Here is a 24,855-nt window from a genome sequence, read left to right on the forward strand (position 1 = left end):
GGGAAGGCAATAAGTGGATGCAGGTGGGGGCTAATAGTGATAGGTCAGTGAGGAGGCTGGAGTGGATGGGTGGGAGGATAGACAGGTAGGACAGGTCAGGTCAAGGGGGTGGTGCCGAGTTGGAGGGTTGGATCTGGGATGAGGCGGGGGAAGGGGAGATTTGGAAACTAGTGACGTTGATGTTGAGGTCGTGTGGTTGTAGGGTCCTGAGGCAGAAGATGAGGCGTTCTTCTTCCAGTTGGTGGGTGGCTTTGTTTTGGTGGTGGAGGAGGCCGAGGAATTGCATGTCCCTGGGGGAGTTGGGAGGGAGGTGAAGTGTTCAGCCATAGGGCGAACAATGCACGGAACCTCTCAGAATGGACATGTGCAATGGGTTGTTTGATGCATGTGTCCCATAGATGTTCCCTGAACAACTCCACGAGTTGGCGTCCTGTCTCTCCAATGTAGAGGACACCACATCAAGAGCAACGGATGCAGTACATAACACGGGTGGATTTGCAGGAAATTCTGCACTGGATGTGAAATGATGCTTTGGGACCTTGGACAGAGATGAGGGAGGAGGTGTGAGCTCAGGATTTAAACCTGGTGTGGCAGCCAGGGAAGGTGCCAGGTGTGGAGGGAGAGTTGATGGGAGGTGTGGACCTAATGAGGGAGTCTCAGAGAGAATGAAATGCAGATAGGGTGATGGAGTCTGGATGTAGCTGGCAGAAATGACGGAGGATAATGCCTGTATCTGGAGATTTGTGGAGCGGAAGGTGAGGACCAGAGGGGTTCTATCCTAGTTGCAGCTGGGGCAAAGGGGTTCGAGGGCCGAGGTGCAGGAAATGCAGGAGATGCGCTGGAGGGCATTGTTGATCTTGTGGGAGGCTAACTTGCTATCCTTGAAATAAGAAGACATCTGGGATGTCCTGAAGTGGAATTGCACTTCCTGGGAGCAGATACAGCGAAGCCGGAGGAATTGGGAGTAAGGGATCACATTTTTACAGGAAGGAAGGTGAGAGGAGGTATAGTAAAGGGAGTTGTAGGACTCTCCTGCTCCTCAGATGTTGCCTGACCTGCTGTGCTTTTCCAGCATCATCCTTTACGACTAGGAAGGAGCTTGTAAGGAAGAAAGAGTGGAAAAGTTTAAGCAGGGGATTCAGGCATAGCCAGTAATGTAAGGGTGCTGGATATTGATAATGCATGAACTGTCAGAATTAGAGGAATGCAGTTTTTTTTTTCAGAGTTAGGTTTAGAGCAGAGCTATAAATAAAGTTGATTTCATTTACAGTACTGTTAACAGCTGGAGTACTGCAGACAGCAACTGCCAGGGTGAACATGAGTGTGGATTTGAATAGTTGAAGCAGGTCGGCTGATATTCTTTCTCGCAGCTAAAGACTAATATGGATTATGCTTCTATTATAAAGATTCCTTGATGAAGGATGATTGACATATACCTGCAGGGTGCCTAATTGTCAGTGCGTGCCAGAAAGACACACTGGCTTCTCGCCATCTATCTGTTTATACACAGCAAACACCTGGATGGATGCTTTTCATGCCAGAATAGCTAATCTCTCATATACAGCACCAAGCTTGTTCCGAAGTGTAAACTACCTTCCGACATTTCCACCATTAGGAAGCTATCACAATAAGTGAGGTTTCATTTAAATATAATTAAGGCTGAGGTAGATAGATCTTTGATTCCCAAGGGGATGAAATATAATTGGGGATTTGCAGGAATGTAGAGTTGAGGTTAAAATCAAATCAGCCATGATCTTATTGAATGGTGGAACAGACTCAAAGGGCTGAGTGACTTACTCTTGTTCCATATTCATATGTAATCTCCTCTTCACCTGTGCTCTCAAGTATTGCATGAGCTGTCTTCTTCCACTCAGTCTCCAAATAGGATGGTTCATTTTAAGTCTATGCCGACATCTTACAAAACCTCCTGGCTGTATCATTTCAGCCTTCTTCCAATGTGATTATTGAAAACACCAATCTCTGTGTCATGAGGATTTCAATGCATTATTCTTAATTGGGAACTTGTGTTCTAAAGTAGAGTTCCATGGATTCCGTCAGTTCTGAAGAAGGGTCATTGCACTCACAAGGTTAACTCTGCTTCCTCTCTACAGATGCTGCCATAACTACTCAGTTTCTCCAGCAATTTGTTTTTTTTTATTTTGGTTTTGTGAAGGTGACGTTTTTTGAAAGGGTCAGAAAACTTTTTCATCATCAGGTTAAAACAGTCTTTCCAATAAATCATGAGATTTAAGCTAAATGTCCAGAACGTCAGCTACTGGGATAACTGCAGATATGTTTACTAATTTAAAATTTACCACCTGGAGAAAAACTGATAGACAGGGGCCATAAGTAGGTCCAGTTCAAAGAGAAAATACCCATGCCAGCACATGGGCAGTTTAGTTCCACCAGTCTACAGGCCATCGCAGCTGGAAAGAGGTCTCAACTTGTTTTAGCAGTTCAAACAGACAGTGCTGATAAAGCCCAGAACTCTACATAGAATCAAAACATACAGAAGAGGCCCTTCGGCCCATTGAGTCTATATCGCTTTTCCTTGAATTCAGTGAAGAAAGGTCAGTGAAATAGGCCATTAATCAGGGAGAGACAGTAAGGTAGAGAATCACACCTGATGAACATGCAAATATTCAGTGAAAGGAAGTGCTTGTGACCTTGTCAATTTAGTAAATATTAAAGAGTGGGGTTAAGAGTCTGTGAAGGGATTGATGGGAAAATGAGTAGATTCTTTCTTTTTGCTTTTATGATAAGATCTTTGATATCTCATGTAATAAATTAATGTCATTTTGTTAAAAGTATATTTGCAGACTCATGTGTATATGTTCAGTGACAGGCGACCAGAGTAATTAAATTGTCTAAATAAAATCTGTGGGTTTATTTAGCCAGTTTTCACACTGACTTGTCCAATATCATCATCAGCTAGGATCATAAAATTTGTGACTCTTGGTGCAGTATTCCCCCTTCGCCCTCTTTTTATACAGATTCATTCCCGTCTATCGTAACAGCAAATACCTACCGCACGTATTGTCGACAACATCCTTGGCTCCCCACACTTCTAATCTACATCCTGCATCATGCACAGGAAATGGCATTAACCTCCATAATTATGCTACCGACTTTGCCTCCCAGTATTGATGAAACCTTTCTCTTTAACATCAAGGAATGAATGAATACAACTTGCTCCAATGGAACACCAGAACTTCCACCATAGTCCCTTGCAGCCACTATGATTGCTGAGGTACAGAGTTGAAACTGGCATACCTGTGCTCAAACTGTGCCAATCCCAACCGTGTGCCACCTACATTAATAGTCATGTTAATGCATTTCCTTCAACACAATATGTTTCTTTGTGCACTGCAAGGTTGGATTCTTTTGACTATGGTCCTAAGGAGTGATAACAAAACTGATTCTATTTGGTGATAAAGAGATCAAAATGAAAACCCTGCCTATAACATAGAAAAATTATTTCAATCAAAAGAGACTAATTATTACAATCCCAGGATGTTCCTGCATGAGCTTTTTGGGAAGTGCCATTAATCCAATGTTTTGTAATTGCTTTATCAATAACCTCGCCTCTATTATATTGTCAGAATGGAAATGTTAACTGTTACTTCCGCCGTACCCAATATGCTATTATACCTATTACAAGGCCTAGAAACATCCAGACACAGGCTGACATGTAATATTTGAGGCAGGCATTGACCACCTTCAATTAGAGATCAACTCCTTCTATTCTGTAAGGGTAACAACATTACCAGCTTACTCACCACATTTTAGGATGAGCTGTTGTCAAAAGCCAAATGGAAGTAACCAGCTCTGATGAAGACTCATCTAGACTCAAAACATTAGCTTGTTTTCTCTCCACAGATGCTGCTTGATCCTCTGTGATTTCAGCATTTTCTGTTTTCAGTACAGATTTCAGCATCTGCAGTAATTTGCTCCGCCATCATTTCCAAGTTATCTTCTAAATCAGACACCATCTTAACTTACATATCACCATTTCTTCATCATTGTTGGTCAGTATTTTTAGCCATTTCGGGAGTGGTACTCTTTACAAAAATGGCGGCAGCAGTCTAAGGAGAAGGTTCACTACCAGCTTCCCAGGCCAATATCTGTAGTTTTGTCAGTATGGCCCACATTGAAACCAAATAAATCAAAATGTTCTATGTCAGATAGCATGGTTCACTTCATGTGGAATCTTAACCAGGAAGCAGGGATGGTTTTGGAGACTAGAACAGGAGGCAGGTACATAGCGAGTGATGCAAATTTGCAAAGTAATGCTTCAGGTCAGCCCCTTAGAATTATTACTTCTGGATGTTTGGCAGGTTCAGTTGAGACATTCAAGAGGGTGTTGGACTATTGTTTCCATTTATGTAATGTGCAATGTTATGGAGAGAATGCAGGAGATTCAAACTAAGCTAATTTGCTCAGTGCTGAATGGCCTTCTTCTGAATCTCGGCAATCCTGTGATTTTGGCCCAGCAGTGAAGGACAGTCAATTAGTGGCAGGTCACCTGGGATCAGACTGGGGAGGGTGGGGTGGGGGGAGTAGGGAGGTTGCCAAGACCTTATCATTGGGGAACCAGCAAGTCTTTCTTTATTTGTTCCCCCTCACTCCCTCAAGCTAATCCCGCCACAGCAGTGACTGCAAGCCAACTAATGGAACAGTTTCCCCTCCAGAATAGTCACCTGGCAACTGTGACCAGCAGTAAACTTGAGTAGCTTTGCGTATATTTTGAGGACTTTGCCACCTTGAGATGCCCTTGGGTGCTTGTGCCTGTGGAGTCCAGTTGGGGCTGCCAGAGGGGTACACTGCTGCCTCTTTCATTGGAGAAACCAGTTCCTGTTCCACCGGCCATCCTTATCCAGAAGGAAAAACCAGTAAAACTTATGAATGACACACACTGGTCCAACTTGCCTTATATACCTCAGAACAGCTGCTACATTCTCTTCAAGTATTATTTGTTATTTTTGGTTGTTCCCTCCTGATGATTGGATTGGATGGATGATTCCAATACTCATGTTTGCTTTCTGACTTGGGTAAGGAGCAAATACTACATTTTCCAAGTGATACGGTTTGATTTTCTTCTCGATCCTTTGGGAAATTTCCACAGAAAGAGGGTAAGGTTTACACTAATGCTAACAGTGTTCAGCCATGACTGCATTGAAATTGTGGCAGCAAGGTAATGCATACCCACCTCATTTCCCCAGCACTCTTCACCCAACCTAGTCTCCTCAGATAAATACATGAACTGTATTTATAGTTCGGCTCAGTTAGCAGCCAGTCAGGCATGTGTACACTCAGCATCCATCTAATATGGAAGTCCCCATCTACTTATTCCTTCAGTACAATACCAAGGAAGTGCCATTATGTCAGATGTGTTAACCTTCAGATGAGATCCTAAACCAAAGCTTCCCCTCCCACTTTCCCTACCTCTCCCTCACCTTTGATGGTTTGTGTAATAAATGGAAAAAGTACCACAGGTGGTTTGGATGATGAGGGAAAAAAAACATTCAGTTGTATGTAGGAACACTTCTGGATATATAAAAAAAGAATAAAAATTAAACATCCCATTCAAAGTGTCACAGTGAATATCCTTCTCTCACAATATACAAACATCCTTATATGCACAAAAAGGCCAAATATTCAAATTGTTAAAACATTCAAATTAAATTTCAATTCAAAATGTTAATGTTTAAAAACATCACAGTTTTTCAAGTTAAGCTCTTTCCAACCAAACTCAATCCAGTCTAGCAAATTGTTGTCCCATTCTCTCTACACAGTCTAATCCAAAGCTACCCATTCCTTACCGTCCGTCCAGCCTCATTGTTGTGCCTGTTCATAGCAGACCTAGCATCTGGCCTGTTCTCTCGGGCATCAGCAAACTCCCTGGAGACCAGTACTCCAAACTCAGCATCCTCACTGCAGCCTCCCCACTTCCAGCCTTCGCCTGGTGGGCCCTTGTGGTGTGAGTCACAGCCACAGATAGTGTTGGAGCCCTCAGCGCAGGAGCGTGTCACAGCAAATGCCACTCCAGCTGAGGCAATGGCATGGACAAAGGCAGATTCCCGGGTGGCTGGAAGACAAAAACCAAAGAGGTACAGGGGATCAGCACGTGCACGGATTTCACCACATCAAATAGAAAAAAAGACAATGAGACATTTTTAAAAAATACGCACTATCGGTTATGGTCTATCTGCAAACTATTGTGAACATGGTTATTGCCAATGTTTATGTTTCTTTCACGCCTTGAAACATAATTAGTATATGTCATATGTCACAAATGGTATTATGGGTGAAAGAGTTGTGTCTTTTTGAAAGCCAATTTCTGAAATGAAAATGAATCTAAATAATGTTCTAACTTTAATTTAGTTTTATTTTATTTACAATACCAAGGTTTATAACATAACAGTACTTGAATATGAGCCCAGGTGTGGCACTAAACCCAAAAATACAAGGTAATAATATTATTTGCAAATGGCTTCATTAATGTATTTATTGTTGTTAGTCCAAAAAAATTAAATGTATAATGAACATTTTGTCTTATTATTTAAAGTTTTTGCTCTTATTTATCAATGTGCTGTTGTATTATTTTGTTTTCCAGAAGAATATTGCTATTTCCTCTCCTGAAATAGTCTTGCTCAGGCCAAGATACAGGTCCACAGGTACAGATAGCCTTCCAGTGCCCCATTCTTCACTTGGGTGGATACCGCAATCAAATCTGGTCCTGTACAAAGTTTTCTGTGCATGCTGATGGGTGATAATCAGGAGAGGAACCTTGATTTTATTTTGTTCCCTTTCTTACTCTGGAGATATTAAGTTCGAGACATTTCTGTAAAGAGAGTTCCTGTTGGCGCGGTTCATCTCATTAAAAGGGTCATAGGTGGTAAGGCTCTCCTCACTAACAGGACTGTCAGTATTAATAGTTAAGCTTTCAACTGAATCTCAGAGGTTTGCTTATAATCTTGAGCTCCCTTTCATGATTTCAAACACCCCAGCCATTGAGTTGCATGCTGTTGACTCCATTCAAAGCATCCACTATCTTTATCTGTGAGTTGCACTGGAACCATTTAGGAATGAGATCAAGTTAGGTAGAATCACATCTGATTACTATATCAATCCATTAAAAAACAAATACAGTTATGCAATGACTTCTGAATTTTGATGGCTTTATATAAAATTTCCCCAGACATTATTTAATTATTCCATATAGTTTAAATAGTTAACTCAACCTTACATTAAAAAAAAATCGTATGCATTTCTTCAGGATCTCCTAACGTTTAAATACTATAGTTATAGAAAGGATGATTTTTGCTTCACAGATCTATTTTTTTTTAAGGAATGGGGCTCTAGTATGTTTGACATGGGTTATCCAGCTTTGGTAAATGAGTTCAAATGCATTGCGGACTAATGGGATGAACAATGTTAAAAATCACACAACACCAAGTTATAGTCCAACAGGTTTATTTGGAAGCACTAGCTTTCGGAGTGCTGCTCCTTCATCAGATGGTTGTGGAGTATAGTGCTTCCAAATAAACCTGTTGGATTATAACCTGGTGTTGTGTGATTTTTAATATTGTACACCCCAGTCCAACACCGGCACCTCTATATAATGGGATGAAATCATTCTTTACTGGCTGGGTCCAATGTGAACTGTGCTTTAGCAGGTACTCCATTGGTTGTAAAGTCTTTTGGTTTTTCCTGAAATTATGAAAGGCACCAACAAATGTGTTTCATTCTTTCTCTCCTCCCCTCTTGCTTTATCTTGTTTGTTCTCATAAAGTTCAGCATGGCACAGGAGCAATTTCATGATATATCCTCATCTCTCTTGTTACCCTTCCTTTGTGATGGTGTCAGCGCTATGCTTGGCTGTTCTTCCCCAAGCTGACATTGGGGCTTCACTTTGTATTGATTAATTATCAAAACTATGTATCCTACCTACTGAACAGTAATACGTAGGTACTTCAACATCAGATTTGCAAAACACTGCTTGGCAGAAATTGTGCAGAGGCACCCTACATTATATCACAACATGCTACATTTAACTGTTCAATTAGTTTTCTTTTTCTTTTGAATGATGCCATGCCGCATCCAATTGCTTTCTGCCCTCCATCCAAGATACTGCTGTCCCAAGTAATATGCATTTCTTAACTGATGCTATTGCTGTTTTACCCATGGAACCTTGCTGTGACAAATTGCCTGCCATATTTCCTGCAGCACAACAGGGACTACATTTGAAAAATAATTTATTTGGCTGAAAAGCAGTTTGGAAAGCCCAGTTATTATGAACGGCCCTATATAAATGCATATTTTGCATATATAGTGGGACATGTTTCCTGGTGTTTAAGCTGGCCCCTGCACATTGGCAACCATTGGTTCTTCTGCAACCATGAGCCTTCTTCCCAAGAACCATTGGCCAGCTGCAATAAGGATCAAAGTATAGTTCAATCCCACCTTAACTTGATGAGCCTGTCCACTGGCATTTGAGCAATGATCTTTGAATGGGAGCATTAACTACTTTTCCTCCTTGGCCCAGGGTCACTGAGGTTACTTATTTTAATAGATTTAATAGACCATTCAGCCCTCTGAGGCTGTTCCACCAATCATCAGATCATAGTTGATAGGTACCTGAACTACACTTGTTCACCTTGGCTCTATAATTTTTAATAATGTTGTATGATTAGGACCCCTGGACCCAATTAGGATTAACTACTCAGCACATCTCAAATACTCATCCAGTGGACAGTCACACTTTGTTCTGTGAGACAGATATGCATTGCCTCTTCTCTGTTATTCAAACTTTTCCGTTGAACACAGATAATGCTGCCAATCATCCCTGGTATATTATTGTGTCAGTATTCTGCAGTATGTGACTCAATTTAGAAAGCTGAATTTTACAAAGATAAGGAAGGAAAGAGAGAAACAAGGAAAGACCAAAGGGAAGAAAGAAAGTCATGCATGCATTACTTTTCATTTACTTTCTCAACCTCAAGCTGTCTCAAAACACTGTTCAGCGAATGAAGTATTTCTGAAATATACTCACTGCTTTAACATAGAAAACACAAGTCAGATTGAATGCTGACACCCACAGTAATTAGATAACTAACCAGATAATCTGATTTCATTCTTGGTTGAGGAAGGAAAGTTGTTTAGGGCAGTAGGCAAAATCCTCTGCTTTTTTTCGAAGTCATGTCATGGGGTCTGTGCTATCCATCAAATAATGAGGGGGCACACAGTTTAACCCACAATGAAAAATATTGCACCTCTAAAATTGCAGTTGTCCCTCAGTATTCCACTGGAGTGTCAGCCTGGGTTGTGTACTCATATTATTGTACATAGAACATAGAACAATACAGCACAGAACAGGCCCTTCGGCCCACGATGTTGTGCCGAACGTAGAGTTCACAAAATTCCTGTTTACCCACAGTAATGTTTGGTATCACATTTGCTTCATGTATGTTGGTGCTCAGGTGCCTGAAGAGAAGGCTCAATGGGCCAAATGGCATTTTCCTGCTCTTATTTCTTAGCTCACCTTTTCTCAGGAGAAACAAGCCAATTTGACCATGAAACTTAAGCTAAACATTTATCCTCTGAACTGTTGCATAAAACTGTGGCAGCTTGAAAGGAAATGCTTTCCATGAAGCTAACTAAAAAAGACAAGAGAAACTTTGGATTGTCATAAAAACCCAAATGGTTCTTCAGGAAATGAACCTCCGTGCCCTGACCACCTCAAAAACAGCAATTCCTTGTTCTCTGGATAACAAATGACTGGCAATAAATGTTACTTAGCCAACACCACTCACATCCCAAAGAGAGGAGAGGAGGCAGTGGTATAACAGCAATATCAGTAGTCATCTAAGAGTCTCAAATTAATTTTCTGAGGACATGTGTTTCATATCCCATCATGGTACATGGTGACATTTGAATCCAGTAAAAGTCTGACATGAAAAGCTAATCCATAATGGCAGCCATGTATTAAAACTGTGGATGCTGGAAATCAGAAACAGAAATTTCTGGAAAAACTCAGCAGGTCAGGCATAATCTGCAAAGAGAAAGCAGAGTTAACATTTTGTGTCCAGTGACACTTCAGAACTTCAGACCTTAGTATTATAGAATCCCCACAGTGTGGAAATGACCCTTCAGCCCAACAAGTCCACACCAACCCTCCGAAGAGCAACCAACCCAACCAATTCCCCCTACCCAATATTTATCCCTGACTAATGCACCGAACCTACACATTCCTGAATACTATGGGCAATTTAGCATGGCCAATTCACTTGGCCTGCACATCTTTGGATTGTGGGAAGAAACTAGAGCACCCGGAGGAAACCCACGCAGACAATGGGGAGATGTGCAAACTCCACACAGACAGTCACCCCAAGACAGAATTGAACCCGGGTCCTTGGCACTGTGAGGCAGCAGTGCTAACCACTGAGCCACCGTGTTGCCCACTTGCTGAGTTTTTCCAGCAATCTTTGATTATGTAACCACTGTCAGTTGTTGTTTCAAAAGAAACTAGTTCAGCTCCTTAGAAAAGTGAATCTTCCATTTTTACCTGGTCTAGCCGACATGTGACTCCAGGCCTACAGCAATTTAGTTCACTTTTAACGGTTAGAGATGGACAATAAATTCCAACAACACCCACATCCTACAAATAAGGTGGAAAATACATACATATATAAATGATATTAAAGAACACTGGCTGTTGGATAATAAGATGAAGGAGTTGAAGACACGGGAATATTCTGATGCCAGAATAGACTCACATTATGAGAAGAGAGTAAATGAGTGAGCTGCCAAACGATACAAGAGCGATGGATAATGATCCCCGCGACACAATCGTTTCGATAGAGGAGAGATGTCCTGGGACTATATGAGAGAGTAAGTCTGAGACAGTGATGCCAGAGGTGTGGGAATGTCCTGTGACAGCTCAGGACAGAGACTGACTCTCATGCCTCGAAAATGAGCTCCATTACCTGCTGAGTGTCTGAATCTGGCTTTGTTAGCTTGGTGTCACACTGTATTATTAATACAATGGAGAGAGTTACTTCAGGCAACGTTACCCACTGCCGAGTTCTGGCATTCCCTGACAAATCGTAGCAACAGCCAACTATTCTTAATTCTAGTGTGTCCCCAATCGGGTGGGATAGACTAGGAAATCCCTATTGAAACACTTTCATCAAAATGACTAAAGGGCGTGTGAATGGCGCAGCTATGGCCGTAATCACTAGTTCGCGCTGATATAGTTTGCCCTCTCTCGCAGTGGGGTAGAAGCTTAACTCTTTTTCTCAGTATAAGCTTATTTTGCTCTTTTTAATCCCTTTAGCTCATGAAGCATCAACACTGATCCTGAGCGTTTCGAGCTCAGAGGCCAATAATGATTTTTTTTATGTATATATATTTAAAGGAGATATGCTTTAAAAATGTAATTTCAATGGCAATAATGAGTCAAGGCCTGGCTGTAACATCTTGTTGGCCCTGGTGACCCGGGTTAGGTTGAGGGGCGGTGCAGAGCAGACTGAAGCAATGTCCCGGTTTGTGACATGTACACACTCCCCACTCATCTCAGATACTCGGTCTCCCACAGGCCTGCAGCCCACTCAGCAGACAGACATTTCAGAAGCAAACACAACAATGGAGTAATCTCCAAACAGAGGGAGGAGTAGGGACCAGGGAGAACTAAACGAAATAAACTATATGAGAGAAAATAAAAACTGAAAGAAGTGCGGGTGCTGGAATTCAGAAACAAAAACAGAAATTGCTGGAAAAACTCAGCCGGTCTGACAGTATCTGTAGAGAGAAAGCAAAGTTAAAGTTGCCTTCCTCTGATCTGATATATGACAGATATGTATGAGGCTGCCCCAAATACATTAAAGGAAGGAGACAACCACTTCATCCATGATTTACTGAGAAGATAAATTCTCTGATTGTGACATAATAAATTATACATCACCAAATAAAAACTGCAGATGCTGTAAATCAGAAACAAAAATAGAAACTGCTGGGAAAGCTCAACAGGTTTGGCAGCAACAGTGAAGAGAAAAAAGAGTTAACGTTTCTGGTTGAGTGACAAAACAAATTGGACATCACTTTAGATACCTCTCACCCAAAATGAATTAATTCATTCAATTTTAAAAATTTGATTCATCTGACATTAAACTCCTAACATCATTCTCTTCCACTCTTGAAAGGTTTGCAGGTTTGAAGGAGATAATGAGTCAATTGTGGAAAGTAACCAGTTCTTGCCATCACGTCCCCACCTTGAGACAGAAAAAACCTGCCAAAATCTCACCACCCTATTACCCCACCCATTCCAAATACAAAATGCATCATAAACCAGTCATCAGCTGACAGCCTCCTTCCTTCATTCAGTCCTGGGCTGCATTCCCCAAACCACAAAAAAATCCACGTCCTTGTGAGTGCACTAATACTTCATTGATCTGTCAGCAGTGGATCGGAATGTATCTTCAGGTAGGGATCATTGATAAGAACACTCCCATCATTATAGCTGCAGGAACAGGTCGATACAATTATGGTGTGTGTCACTGTTAATGTGCCTTACAACCTGCTGCTAACCCATCCCAGACTAGAATACTTTTCGGAAAGTTAGAAGTAGATTTGCCAATCCTGCAGTATCATCCTAAAGCTTTGAAGAATCAGGGATTAATCTCCTAGGTGACCCAGATGAAAAATATTAAGAAGTTTGTTTACATTTTTGTCGAAGTTCCTTGGTTAAGAAAGGATTTAAAAGGGACGGATGTTTTATTAATGGTGTATTGCCATCAAATTACATGCTGTACCGAAATCTAATTGAGTTAAATAAAAGCAAAATGGTGCAGCCAAAACTCAGTAGGTCTGGTAACATCTGTGGAGAGAGAAACAGAGTTAATGTTTGGAGTCCAAGATGACTTCTTAAGAACTTTAGGCTTGGTCTCCCATTGGGGATTGTCTGTCACTGGGAATGTCTGTCACTGGAAATGTCTGTCACTGGGAATGTCTGTCACTGGGAGTGTCTCTCACTGGGATTGTCTCTCACTGGGCTCATTCACTGGCGATGATCTGCTGGGGATTGTCTCTCACTGATTATCACCTTTCTCTCTCTGGACTGGGATCAGTCTCTCACAAAGCTTTGTCTTTCACTGGCTTCATCCACTGGGGATGATCTCCCATGAGGGATTGTCTCTCACTGGGAAGTGTCTCTCACTGATTATCATCTCTCTCTCTCTGGACTGGGGTCTGTCTCTCACTGGGGTTTGAGTGTCACTGGCGATTGTCACAATCGGAGATCTCCTATTGTGCACTATCTCCCACTGGGTTTGATTTTGAACTGAGAATCATTATCTCCCAGATTTAGTCACAAAGCAATGTATAGTTAATTATTTTCATGCTACATTATTATTTGTGATACATTATCATTAGAACAAAACTCAAATATTCAGCTCTATAATTGTGAAAGTTGATATTTAAACGCAAGTAATTCATTTTTGGTTCCTTTAACTGACATGGTGAATGATTATAATAATGATTGTAGACGAGTAGGATGGAGAACCATGTTTGAATGTTTTCCCCATTCCTAATGGGTGGGTGGCATAGTGGATCAATGGTTAGCACTGCTGCCTCACAGTGCCAGGATCCCAGGTTCAATTCCAGGCTTCAGGCGACTGTCTGTGTGGAATTCACACATTCTCCCCGTGTCTGTGTGTGTTTCCTCCAGGTGCTCTGGTTTCCTCCCACAGTCCAAAGATGTGCAGGGCAGGTGAATTGGCCATGCTAAATTGCCCATAGTGTTAGGTGCATTAGTCAGAGGGAAATGGGTCTATGTGGGTTACTGTTCAGAGGGTCAGTGTGGACGTGTTGGGCTGAAGGGCCTGTTTCCTCACTGTAAGGAATCTAAAAAATCTAACACAAGGTCCTGTGACCAAATTCATTTACTTTACCCTCAGGGATAAAGTGGGTATTCAACATGGAACTCCCTGCAGTGCAAGACTCAGGTCAGTTAATTGAAAACTTGTAGTTTATTAACGATGGCTGATCAGTGTTCTCATGGAGAAACTAGACCTTTCCATCTATACTAGCCTTGACCTTGCATTGGCACTCAGAAGTAACAATTGACAAATTTATTTTATTATTAATCTGATCCATACCTCAGTTGTTTCTTCTCAACATCAGTTTCAAGATTATTGATCTTCATTGATCATATATTCAGGTCAAGCCAAAATGACAATATATCATCAACACAGATATTGGTGAGGCTCAACATTCACATCAACAGCTACTCAGCAGTTTGGAATCTATACTGAGATTCTGTAATGAAACGTCTCTCAGATGTAGTATATAATCATATAACTTTTGTCTTGTTCCTTCACTCATTAGCTACCTTTTCTATTTTACTCATGTTTATGTAAGTAAGGGCTGATGGCAAACAGAAGTTGAAACTTTCCTCTTTTGAGCAGCTTGTATCAGCATCAAGGCCTCCCATGTACAAGTTAGCTGCAGGGTAAATATCCCATTACTCGACCTCAAAAGTATGACAACAATCTCACATTAACACTGGAATCTACACCAATTGCAGTTTTCTTAACAACTGGTCCTATTGGCCGTTTTGAATGAGATCACTGGCTTAGTACCTATCGGGGCATGTTCGATATCCCTGCAGAAGCTAGGCTGCTCTAACTCATTCATTTACAATCCTCAATTTTATCCATTGTTTTCCCCAATCTTGGTCTTAACCACTCTCATTAAACCCCACCTACTTCAGATTGCCAGACATTTCAATGGAAGAAAGACAGTTTTAAAAGGAAGCAACAGAGAATTCAGATATACAGAGCTGCTTTATCAATGAGCTCCAAATGGAAAACGCTTGAATTAGCTGCAAACAGTTTGGTGGAAATTAAATTAGATTTATAGCTGTCCAGAATGTATTATGACTTGACAAATATATGACATAACAACTCAAAGGAAACCATCTTTTCCACAATTACAGTATTGCCAATGGTTTTGAAAACACTTTAACATTTAGTTGAGTTACCAGCAACATAAATATCATATCTATGAGTAGCTGAGACAGTTCGATGCTGCACAGCCCACATCTCATGAAAGAAATTTTTAAAACTCAGCACAGGACAGAGCAGCACAGGATCCACAATGATACAGACAGGAACTGACAAATGATAATTCACGCACAGCAATTGAGTTGATGGGTTTGAGTTGGCAGTGAAATATTGACTCCGCCTGGAGTACCATCAACTTAGTGAAAGACCCTCTAGTCTGCCTGAAATTTATGGTCTTCTAGACCCAGGAGTTAACCCCAACCGAGTGTTGCAGACTGGCACATTCTAAGGTCGAGGGCTTTGTGCTGAGGGACACACTAAAGCCTGGGACAGCTGCTACTAAGATACAGTAGGGAAAGACCACTATCCTCTGAGGTCTTTATGCCAAAATTAAATGGGGGTCCGTCCAGTTTTCAAATCCTCCCAGTGCCTCAAATATGCATGTAAATATAATCTTGTACATGTAAGAGATGCCTTTGGTTTGTTTGTGCGATAGAGTCAAGCTGCAATGTTTGCAAGTTTCCTTATATGCTACTGTACAGACTGAACACCCTTTGTGAATATGTATATACATGTTTTTATGTAAAGCTATCTTTTATGAAAAATAATGGTTTGAAATAAAAAATGACAGTGAATGAATTGTGAATAGTTTTAACACAAATGTGATCTGTATGTCAAATTTATTTTAATTTATGACCTGTTATGGGTGTGGGACATCTTGACCGATTTTACCAACATTTTCCCTGCAGGTTTCAGCCCCATATATAGCTGTATAAGAACTGGGGATATTTGGTGTTTCACAGCACTTAAGACCAGAAGATATAGAAGAAGTAGTAGGCCATTCAGCCCACTGAGTCTTCTTCATCTTTCAGTGAGATCATGGCTGATTTGATAACCGTCAACTCCACCTTTCTGCCTTTTCTGTCTAACCCTTGATTCCTTTTCTGTCTAACCCTTGATTCCCTTACTAATTAAAAATCTGTCTACCTTGAATATACTTAATGACTCCACCTCTATAGTCCTTTGTATTAAACATTTCCATGGATTCACCAACGTCCAAGAGAAGCATCATCTTAAATGTGCAACCCCTTATTCTGAGATTTGGCCAGCAGATCCTGGACTCTCCCAAAGGGGAAACAATCTTTCCACATCAACCCTGCCAAGTCCCAAAGAATCTAGTATATTTCAATAAAGTCAGCTCTCAGTCTTCTTAACAGGTCCAACCAACTTAACCTCCCCTCATAAGGCAGTCCCTCCACACTTGCTTTTTGCCTCGTGTACATTTTCTGGATTGCCTCCAATGCCAGAATATCTTTACTTAGATAAGGGCCCCAGGACTGTTCACAATATCCCTGCTGTGGTCTGACTAGTGCCTGAATTTGAGTTTGATTTATTATTGTCACAAGTACCAAGTTACAGTGAAAAGTGCTGTTTGCAAGTTATACAAGCAGATCATACTGTACCAAGCGCATCAGGGTAGCAGAACAGAGTGCAGAGTATAGTGATACAGCCACAGAGAAAGTGCATTGAGAGAGCTCAGAATTAAAATTTGAGAGGTCTGTTCAGAAGTCTGATAACAACAGGGAAGAAGCTGTTCTTGAATCTGTTCATACGTGTATTCAAACTTTGGTCAGTTTGAGTTCAGATACAGTGGGAGGGTTCACACAGAAGAGGGTGGAAGAGAGTGTAACTGGGGTGAGAGGGATCTTTGATTATGTTGATTGGTTTCCCGAGGCCTTATATAGTTTCAGCAACACCTTCCTACTTTTATAATGCTTTCCCTTTGAAATAAAAACTAACACTCCATTTGCTTTTCTTTTTGAGATTCATGATGGACTCCGAAGCCTCTCTTCTGTAACTTCCTGCAGTCTTTCTCCATTTGAATAGTTTTCAGCTCCTCTACTATTCCTGCCAAAGGGTAGAACCTCACATTTTCACTCATTATGTTAATCTGCTGAGTATTTTCCCACTCAGTTGATCTGACTCTGTTCTACTGCAGACTGTTTGTGTCATGCACAGCACTTACCTTCCCTTCTACTTTTGGGTCATCTGTAAACCTAGCCACAGTGAATTCACTTTCCTTATCCAAGTCATTAATCTATATTGTAAATAACTTTGGCCCCAGTACTGATCCCTGTGGCATCCACTAGTTACAGAATAGATAACCCTGGAGACTGCAGCATCAATTTCCCATTGTTGCAAGTTTGGGTTTCAATGCTCTGCCACTAATTTTAATGCCAAATGTACCTTGACACTTATGACACTGCACTTTAAACCTAAATTCACATGAGCAGCCTCAACCATGTCAACCTTTGGTCAAAAATATTGCAGTAATTTTCAATCCCAGGAAGGAAAATTACAGCAATGTTTCTGATCATAAATTGAAATGTCTCATAGATATGGTTGAGGTTGTTCATGTGAGTTTAGGTTTTAAGTGTAGTGTCAACAAGAAATATTAAATTATGAAATGAACAAGATATCATAGATTCTTAAAATTATGATATGGCCTTTAGGAAAGTGTGTATTAAATTTCTGTCTGAACCATTTTAATTGAGTTGTTTTTACTTTTAAAATAAATGGATTAATACTTCTGTTAGAATAACAGAGGAATGAACCTCATATAAATATTTTAAGTATTTGTAATTAGTTTCCCATGGCATAGTGTCAAAGGCAACATGTTTATACAACCCACTCAGCATAATAATAGATAGAATTACAACTGTACATGAACATCACAATACAGTTTAGACACCTCTTCATTATAAGGTTATGCAAAAAATCCACAATAGTGTAAAACCTACACCAGCTTCACCTGACATTGGAGAATCATGTGTTTGTCCAATTACAGACTTGGTGTATATCTCAGTCTGTGCATAAAGTTAAAGCCAATTACTTTGTTTAAATTCCATTAGTTTTATTGGCAATTTTACAAAATACTTTTTCCTCCACACCAAATTAAAATATTACTTATGATTATATGACTGGATAGACTCTAGATTGTCTACCCAGATAAGCAAGGCTAATACACCTTGATGAAACAGTTACCCACTCTGAATTTTGTTTTACTCTGGGCTGAATTTTCATGGCTGCATCCCATGTATCCAAACTCAAGCCCCAATCTTACCACGAGCTGTTCCTAGAATAACTCGCCATTGCCAGGATTTCCCAGAATTGACCAGCATCTCTGATGCTGTGGTGTACCCCGGTCAAGCACTACCAGTTCAGAGCTGCTCTGAATGTGACCAATGCCCATGGAGTGTGCCTGAGAGGTTGGTGCCCAGTGACCAACGTGTAGGTGGTTCGAAGCAAACAGCAAGCTGCATTTGCCACACCTGACCTGATTTCCACACCGAGTTTTCTCCACATCTCTCTTGTTTGGCACGTTCAATAAGATAGAATGCTGAATAATAATGAGGAGACTTGCAGTGTTAATGAGGTATTTAATAAGTTTTAATCCATGTCAGTTGGCAACTCAGTCCTCAGCAGAGGATGCATAAGTGGTGTAGTCAAGATGTCATGGTACAACTTACTGGACCTCTTGCGTATTGCTGCATTAAACACTCAATAGCTCACGTCACTCACGCCCTTAAGATCCTGCCCTCTGCTTTCTGCAGCTCTGTCAGTTCTTCTAACTAGAATCCAATTTCCCATGGATCTTATTTAGCATACATTCTTTATTTGAGAGCTAAGACACAATTCATTGGATCTTTCCTGGTGGGCAGAGTTCAGTTGATGGACTGTCTAAGAATGATCCTTGGACAACATTCAGTCCGTGAAACCTTGGAAGATTTTATTCACTCCCTTGTGACAGGTTGGCAGAATCAATTAACATTCCCTAAACTAGAACTGATCCTGGTACTCTTGTTTTCCACACAACTGGTTTTCCCACTGGACGATACATTTACAGCTTCAGGCAAGTTGTCTTAATGTGAGAAAGAGGGAAGGAAGATTTGCATTTATATAGTGCCCTTCCCAATTTCTGAACATTCCAAAGTATTGTTTCAGCCAATGAGGTGTTTAAAGTGTTGTCACTGCTATAATATAGGAAATATGGTCCCTAATTTATGCATGGTAAGATCTCATAAACTACAATGTGGTAATGATTAGATATTTTGTTTTAACATTTCTGGTTGAATGATGAGCTCCCAAATAAGTCTTCAAAATAGCACTGTGCGATTGAAATAAGCAGTTAGTTCAATATCTTCTATACAGCACCCACAACAGATCTTTGAAGCAATTTAAAGGCTATAATGTTTACTCTCTGCCTCTGTATCTGCCCTAAGGCAGCAATTCCTGGATTGTTCTCCTTCCGTGGAAAGCAGAAGTCATGCCGTCAGGTGGCTGTTGATACAAGAGGCAGGCAATGGTGGAGCCACATAGATGAGGTGCTGAGTAACTTTGTGTATATACACTTATTTAGGAGACAAGCCAAGAAAGGATGTGGTGATAAGTAATAAAGTTCAACTAGGAGCTGTCAGTTGTAAAGACACTGTGGTACCACCAATGCCAAAATTGGAAGGTATCAGCTGTATTGTTAAGGATTTTCATGGTTTTTCAGTTTATATTCACATTATTTTCCTCCAAATTGTCTTCCAGTTCTGTATTCAGCTCACTGTCCTGGAGGTAAAAGTTTCGTTGTCAGGTCTCTGCCCAAACTATTTATTTTGTTTTGCACGTTCTGGCAGATAAACTTGTGGGAATTTCCAGAATCTTCTCTTTTATTTTAACTCTCAGCAGTTCAGATTCTTTGTTTTGCTTGGAATGCTACTTGCAAGGGTGAAGTCTTGCATTTATTTGCATCAAACTCTCCACTTGCAGTTTCATAAAATGCTCCTTCCACACTGTTTTGTTGAAATTGACACTGTGCATGAAATAAACATTACCACGCACAGTATTGTGCATGAACCTATCTGGTATATCTCTGTAAATTTACATGGTATTTTATCTACGTAACTACATTTCATTTTGTATGTACCTGTAGGGTTTTCACTGTACTGTAAAATTCCAACCCTCCCATTTAATTATTCAAATCGCAAATGTTGAGTATAGCATTCTATTGCAAAGCATGTCATCATTGAGCAAGTACTGTTTATATTTTAAAAGAAAGAGTGCATTTATGTGATCATTTTCACAACACTCCAAACTGCTAAATAGTCATGTACTTGGAACTACGATTTTGTGGCCATAACAGAGACATGGATTGCACAGGGGCAGGAGTGGTTGCTGGATGTTTCAGGGTTGAGATCTTTTAAAAAGAACAGGGACGGTGATAAAAGAGGAGGGGGAGTAGCATTGTTAATTAGAGAGTGCATCACAGGTGCAGAAAAGGAGGTTGTTGAGGAGGGTTTTGTCTACTGAATCAGTATGGATGCAAGTCAGTAACAGGAAAGGAGCAGTCACTTTATTGGGTGTTGTCTGTAGACCCCTCACCCCCTCTAATAGCAGTAGGGAGATGGAAAACAGATTGGACAGCAGATCTTGTGGTTATGGGTGACTTCAACCTCCCTAATATTGATTGGAACATCCTTAGTGCAAATGGGCTGGATGGAGTCGATTTTGTCAGATGTGTCCAGGAAGGATTCCTGACTCAATATGTAGATAGGCCAACTGGAGGGAGGCCATATCTAGGCAATGAGCCAGACCAGGTGTCAGATCTCTCAGTGGGGGAGCATTTCGGTGACAGTGACCACACTGCCTTACCTTTACCATAGCCATGGAGAGGGATAAGAACAGATGGTGTGGGAAGGTATTTAATTGAGGGAGGGGAAATTATACTGCTATTAGACAGGAGCTGTGGAACAATTGTTCAACAGGAAAAGCACAACAGAAATGTGGAGGCTGTTTAAAGAGCACTTGTTGCAAGTGTTGGTTAATTTTGTCCCACTGAGACAGACAAGGAATGAGAAGGTGAAGGAGCCTTGGATGACAAGAGAAGAGGAGCTTCTCGTCAAGAAGAAGAAGGAAGCTTACTTAAGGTTGGACAGCTTTAGAGGATTACAGGGTAGCTAGGAAAGAACTCAAAAATGGACCGAGGAGAGCAAGGAGATGGCACAAAAAAGCCTTGGCGAGAAGGATTAGGGAAAAATCCAAAGGCATTCTACACATACATGAGGAGTAAGAGAATGATCAGAGAGAGGTAGAGCTGTTCAGGGATAGTAGAGGGAACTTGTGCCTGGAATCTGAAGTGATTGGGGAGATCCTAAATGAGTTTTTGCTTCAGTATTCACTAAAGGGACCTTGTTGATAGTGAGAACACCATGGACCAGGTTAATAGGCTTGAACAGATTGATATTAAGGAAGTGGATGTGCTGGAAATTCTGGGAAGCGTTAAGATAGATAAGGCCCTAGGGCTAGACCTAATATCCAAGGCTAATACAGGAAGCGAGGAATGATATTGCTACGCCTCTTGAAATGATCTTTGCATCTTCACTCTCCATGGGAGTAGTACTGAATAATTGGAGGGAGGCAAATGTTATTCTTCTGTTCAAGAAAGGGAAAAGTGAAATCCCTGGGAATTACAGACTAGTCAGTCTTACGTCTGTGATAAGTAAGGTATTGGAAAGGATTCTGAGAGATAGGATTTATGACGATTTGGAAAAACATAGTTTGATTAATGATAGCATGGCTTTGTGAGGGGCAGGTCATGCCTCACAAGCCTTACTGAGTTCTTTGAGGACGGGATGAGACAAGTTGACAAAAGTTGAGCAGTGGATGTGGTGTATATGGATTTCAGTAAGACCTTTGATGAGGTTCCCTATAGTCGATTCATTCTGAAAGTTAGGAGGTATGAGATACAGGGAAATTTGGCTATCTGGATACAGAATTGCTGGACAAAAGAAGACAGCGAGTGGCAGTGGATGGAATTCCACCTGGAGGTCGGTGACCAGTGGTGTCCTGCAGAGATCTGTTCTTGGGCCTCTGCTCCTAGTAGTTTTATAAATGACTTGAATGAAGAAGTGGAAGGGTGGGTTTGTAGGTTTGTCGATGACACAAAGGCCGGTGGTGCTGTAGATAGTGTCAAGGGCTGTTGCAGGCTACAACATGGCAGATGGTGGAATTTGAATTCAGTTTTAAAAATCTGGAATTAAGAGTCTAATGATGACCATGAATCGATTATCAAGAAAAACACCTCTGGTTCATTATTGTCCTTTAGGGAAGGAAACTATCATCCTTACCTGGCCTGGCCTACATGCGACTCCAAATCCACAGAAATGTTCATAGAACCCCTATAGTGTGGAACCAGGCCATTTAGCCCAATGAGTCTACTCCAAAGAGCAACCCAGCCAGATCCACCTACCTACTAACCCTATAATCCTGCATTTCTCATTGCTAATCCATCCAACCTGCACATCTTTGAACTTTGGGAGGAAACTGGAGCAGCCAGAGACCCCACAGACACTGGGAGAATGTGCAAACTCCACATAGACAGTTGCCTGAGGTTGGAATCAAACCTGGGTCAATTGGTACTATGACCACTGTGCTGCCCTTTGTCATTGACTTTTAACTGCTGCCTAGCCAGTATCACTCTTATCCCAAGAATGAATTTAAAAAAGCAAGGTTTCACAGATTTGAATGTGCCAATGATCAGATCATCTGTTTAAATGATGGTCTTGAGGAATACTTAGTGTCGAAGATTCTCAGGAGAACTTATTTTTAAATGGTGCCTAGGGATCCTTTACATCCACTTGAGAGGGAAAATGTTTCCGTCTCATCTCAAAGGTGGCACCTCCAAAAGTGCAGCACTCTACTTGTACTGCACTAGTGGATCAGCCTGGATACACAGATGATTGGGAGGCCGCAAGCAAATTTGCATTATTGAATGAGTCATAGAGTCATAGAGATGTACAGCATGGAAACAGACCCTTCGGTCCAACCCGTCCATGCCGACCAGATATCCCAACAAAATCTAGTCCCACCTGCCAGCACCCGGCCCATATCCCTCCAAACCCTTCCTATTCATATACCCATCCAAATGCCTCTTAAATGTTGCAATTGTACCAGCCTCCACCACATCCTCTGGCAGCTCATTCCATACACGTACCACCCTCTGCGTGAAAAAGTTGCCCCTTAAGTCTCTTTTATAAGTTTTTCCCTTTCACCCTAAACCTATGCCCTCTAGTTCTGGACTCCCCCACCCCAGGGAAAAGACTTTGTCTATTTATCCTATCCATGCCCCTCATAATTTTGTAAACCTCTGTAAGGTCCGACAGTCCAGGGAAAACAGCCCCAGCCTGTTCAGCTTCTCCCTGTAGCTCAGATCCTCCAACCTTGGCAACATCCTTGTAAATCTTTTCTGAACCCTTTCAATTTTCACAACATCTTTCTGATAGGAAGGAGACCAGAATTGCATGCAATATTCCAACAGTGGCCTAACCAATGTCCTGTACAGCCGCAACATGACCTCCCAACGCCTGTACTCAATACTCTGACCAAGAAAGGAAAGCATACCAAATGCCTTCTTCACTATCCTATTTACCTGCGACTCCACTTTCAAGAAGTATGAACCTGCACTCCAAGGTCTCTTTGTTCACCAACACCCCCTAGGACCTTACCATTAAGTGTATAAATGTCCTGCTAAGATTTGCTTTCCCAAAATGCAGCACCTCGCATTTATCTGAATTAAACTCCATCTGACACTTCTCAGCCCATGGGTCCATCTGGTCCAGATCCTGTTGTAATCTGAGCTAACCCTCTTTGCTTTACACTGCACCTCCAATTTTGGTGTCATCTGCAAACTTACTAACTGTATCTCTTATGCTCGCATCCAAATCATTTATGTAAATGACAAAAAGTAGAGGGCCCAGCATCGATCCTTGTGGCACTCCACTGGTCACAGGCCTCCAGTCAGAAAAACAACCCTCCACCACCACCCTCTGTCTTCTACCTCTGTATCCAAATGGCTAGTTCTCCCTGTATTCCATGAGATCTAACCTTGCTAATCAGTCTCCCAGGGGAACCTTGTCGAACACCTTACTGAAGTCACATCTACAGCTCTGCCCTGTTCAATCTTCTTTGTTACTTCTTCGAAAAACTCAATCAAGTTTGTGAGACATGATTTCCTACGCACAAAACCATGCTGACTATCCCAAATCAGTCCCTTCCTTTCCAAATACATGTACATCCTGTCACTCAGGATTCCCTCCAACAACTTGCCCACCACTGAGGTCAGGCTCACTGGTCTATAGTTCCCTGGCTTGTCTTTACCACCCTTCTTAAAGAGTGGCACCACGTTTGCCAACCTCCAGTCTTCTGGCACCTCACCTGTGACTATCGATGATACAAATATCTCAGCAAGAGGCCCAGCAATCAGTTCTCTGGCTTCCCACAGAGTTCTCGGGTACACCTGATCAGGTCCTGGGGATTTATCCACCTTTAACCGTTTCAAGACATCCAGCACTTCCTCCTCTGTAATCTGGACATTTTGCAAGATGTCACCATCTATTTCCCTACAATCTATATCTTCCATATCCTTTTCCACAGTAAATACTGATGCAAAATATTCATTTAGTATCTCCCCCATTTTCTGTGGCTCCACACAAAGGCCGCCTTGCTGATCTTTGAGGGGCCCTATTCTCTCCCTCGTTACCCTTTTGACCTTAATATATTTGTAAGAACTCTTTGGATTCTCCTTAATTCTATTTGCCAGAGCCATCTCATGTCCCCATTTTGCCCTCCTGATTTCCCTCTTAAGTATACTCCTACTTTCTTTATACTTAAGGATTCACTCAATCTATCCTGTCTATACCTGACATATGCTTCCTTCTTTTTCTTAACCAAACCCTCAATTTCTTTA

The 24,855-nt window shown here is 41.3% G+C and overlaps 1 protein-coding gene across 1 annotated transcript in view; it reads right to left on the reverse strand.

The window, feature by feature from the left end:
- Positions 1-24,855, reverse strand: part of LOC122540016 (proto-oncogene Wnt-3) — a 115,650-nt gene that overhangs the window by 53,232 nt on the left and 37,563 nt on the right. The window contains exon 3 of the mRNA XM_087977655.1: positions 5,823-6,088. Coding sequence (XP_087833781.1) covers positions 5,823-6,088 — 266 coding nt within the window. The remainder of the gene's footprint in view (positions 1-5,822; positions 6,089-24,855) is intronic.

Source organism: Chiloscyllium plagiosum, unplaced genomic scaffold, assembly GCF_037043375.1.
Source record: "Chiloscyllium plagiosum isolate Xiang-an unplaced genomic scaffold, Cpla_swu_hap1 HiC_scaffold_32, whole genome shotgun sequence".
Classification (NCBI taxonomy): Eukaryota; Metazoa; Chordata; class Chondrichthyes; order Orectolobiformes; family Hemiscylliidae; genus Chiloscyllium; species Chiloscyllium plagiosum.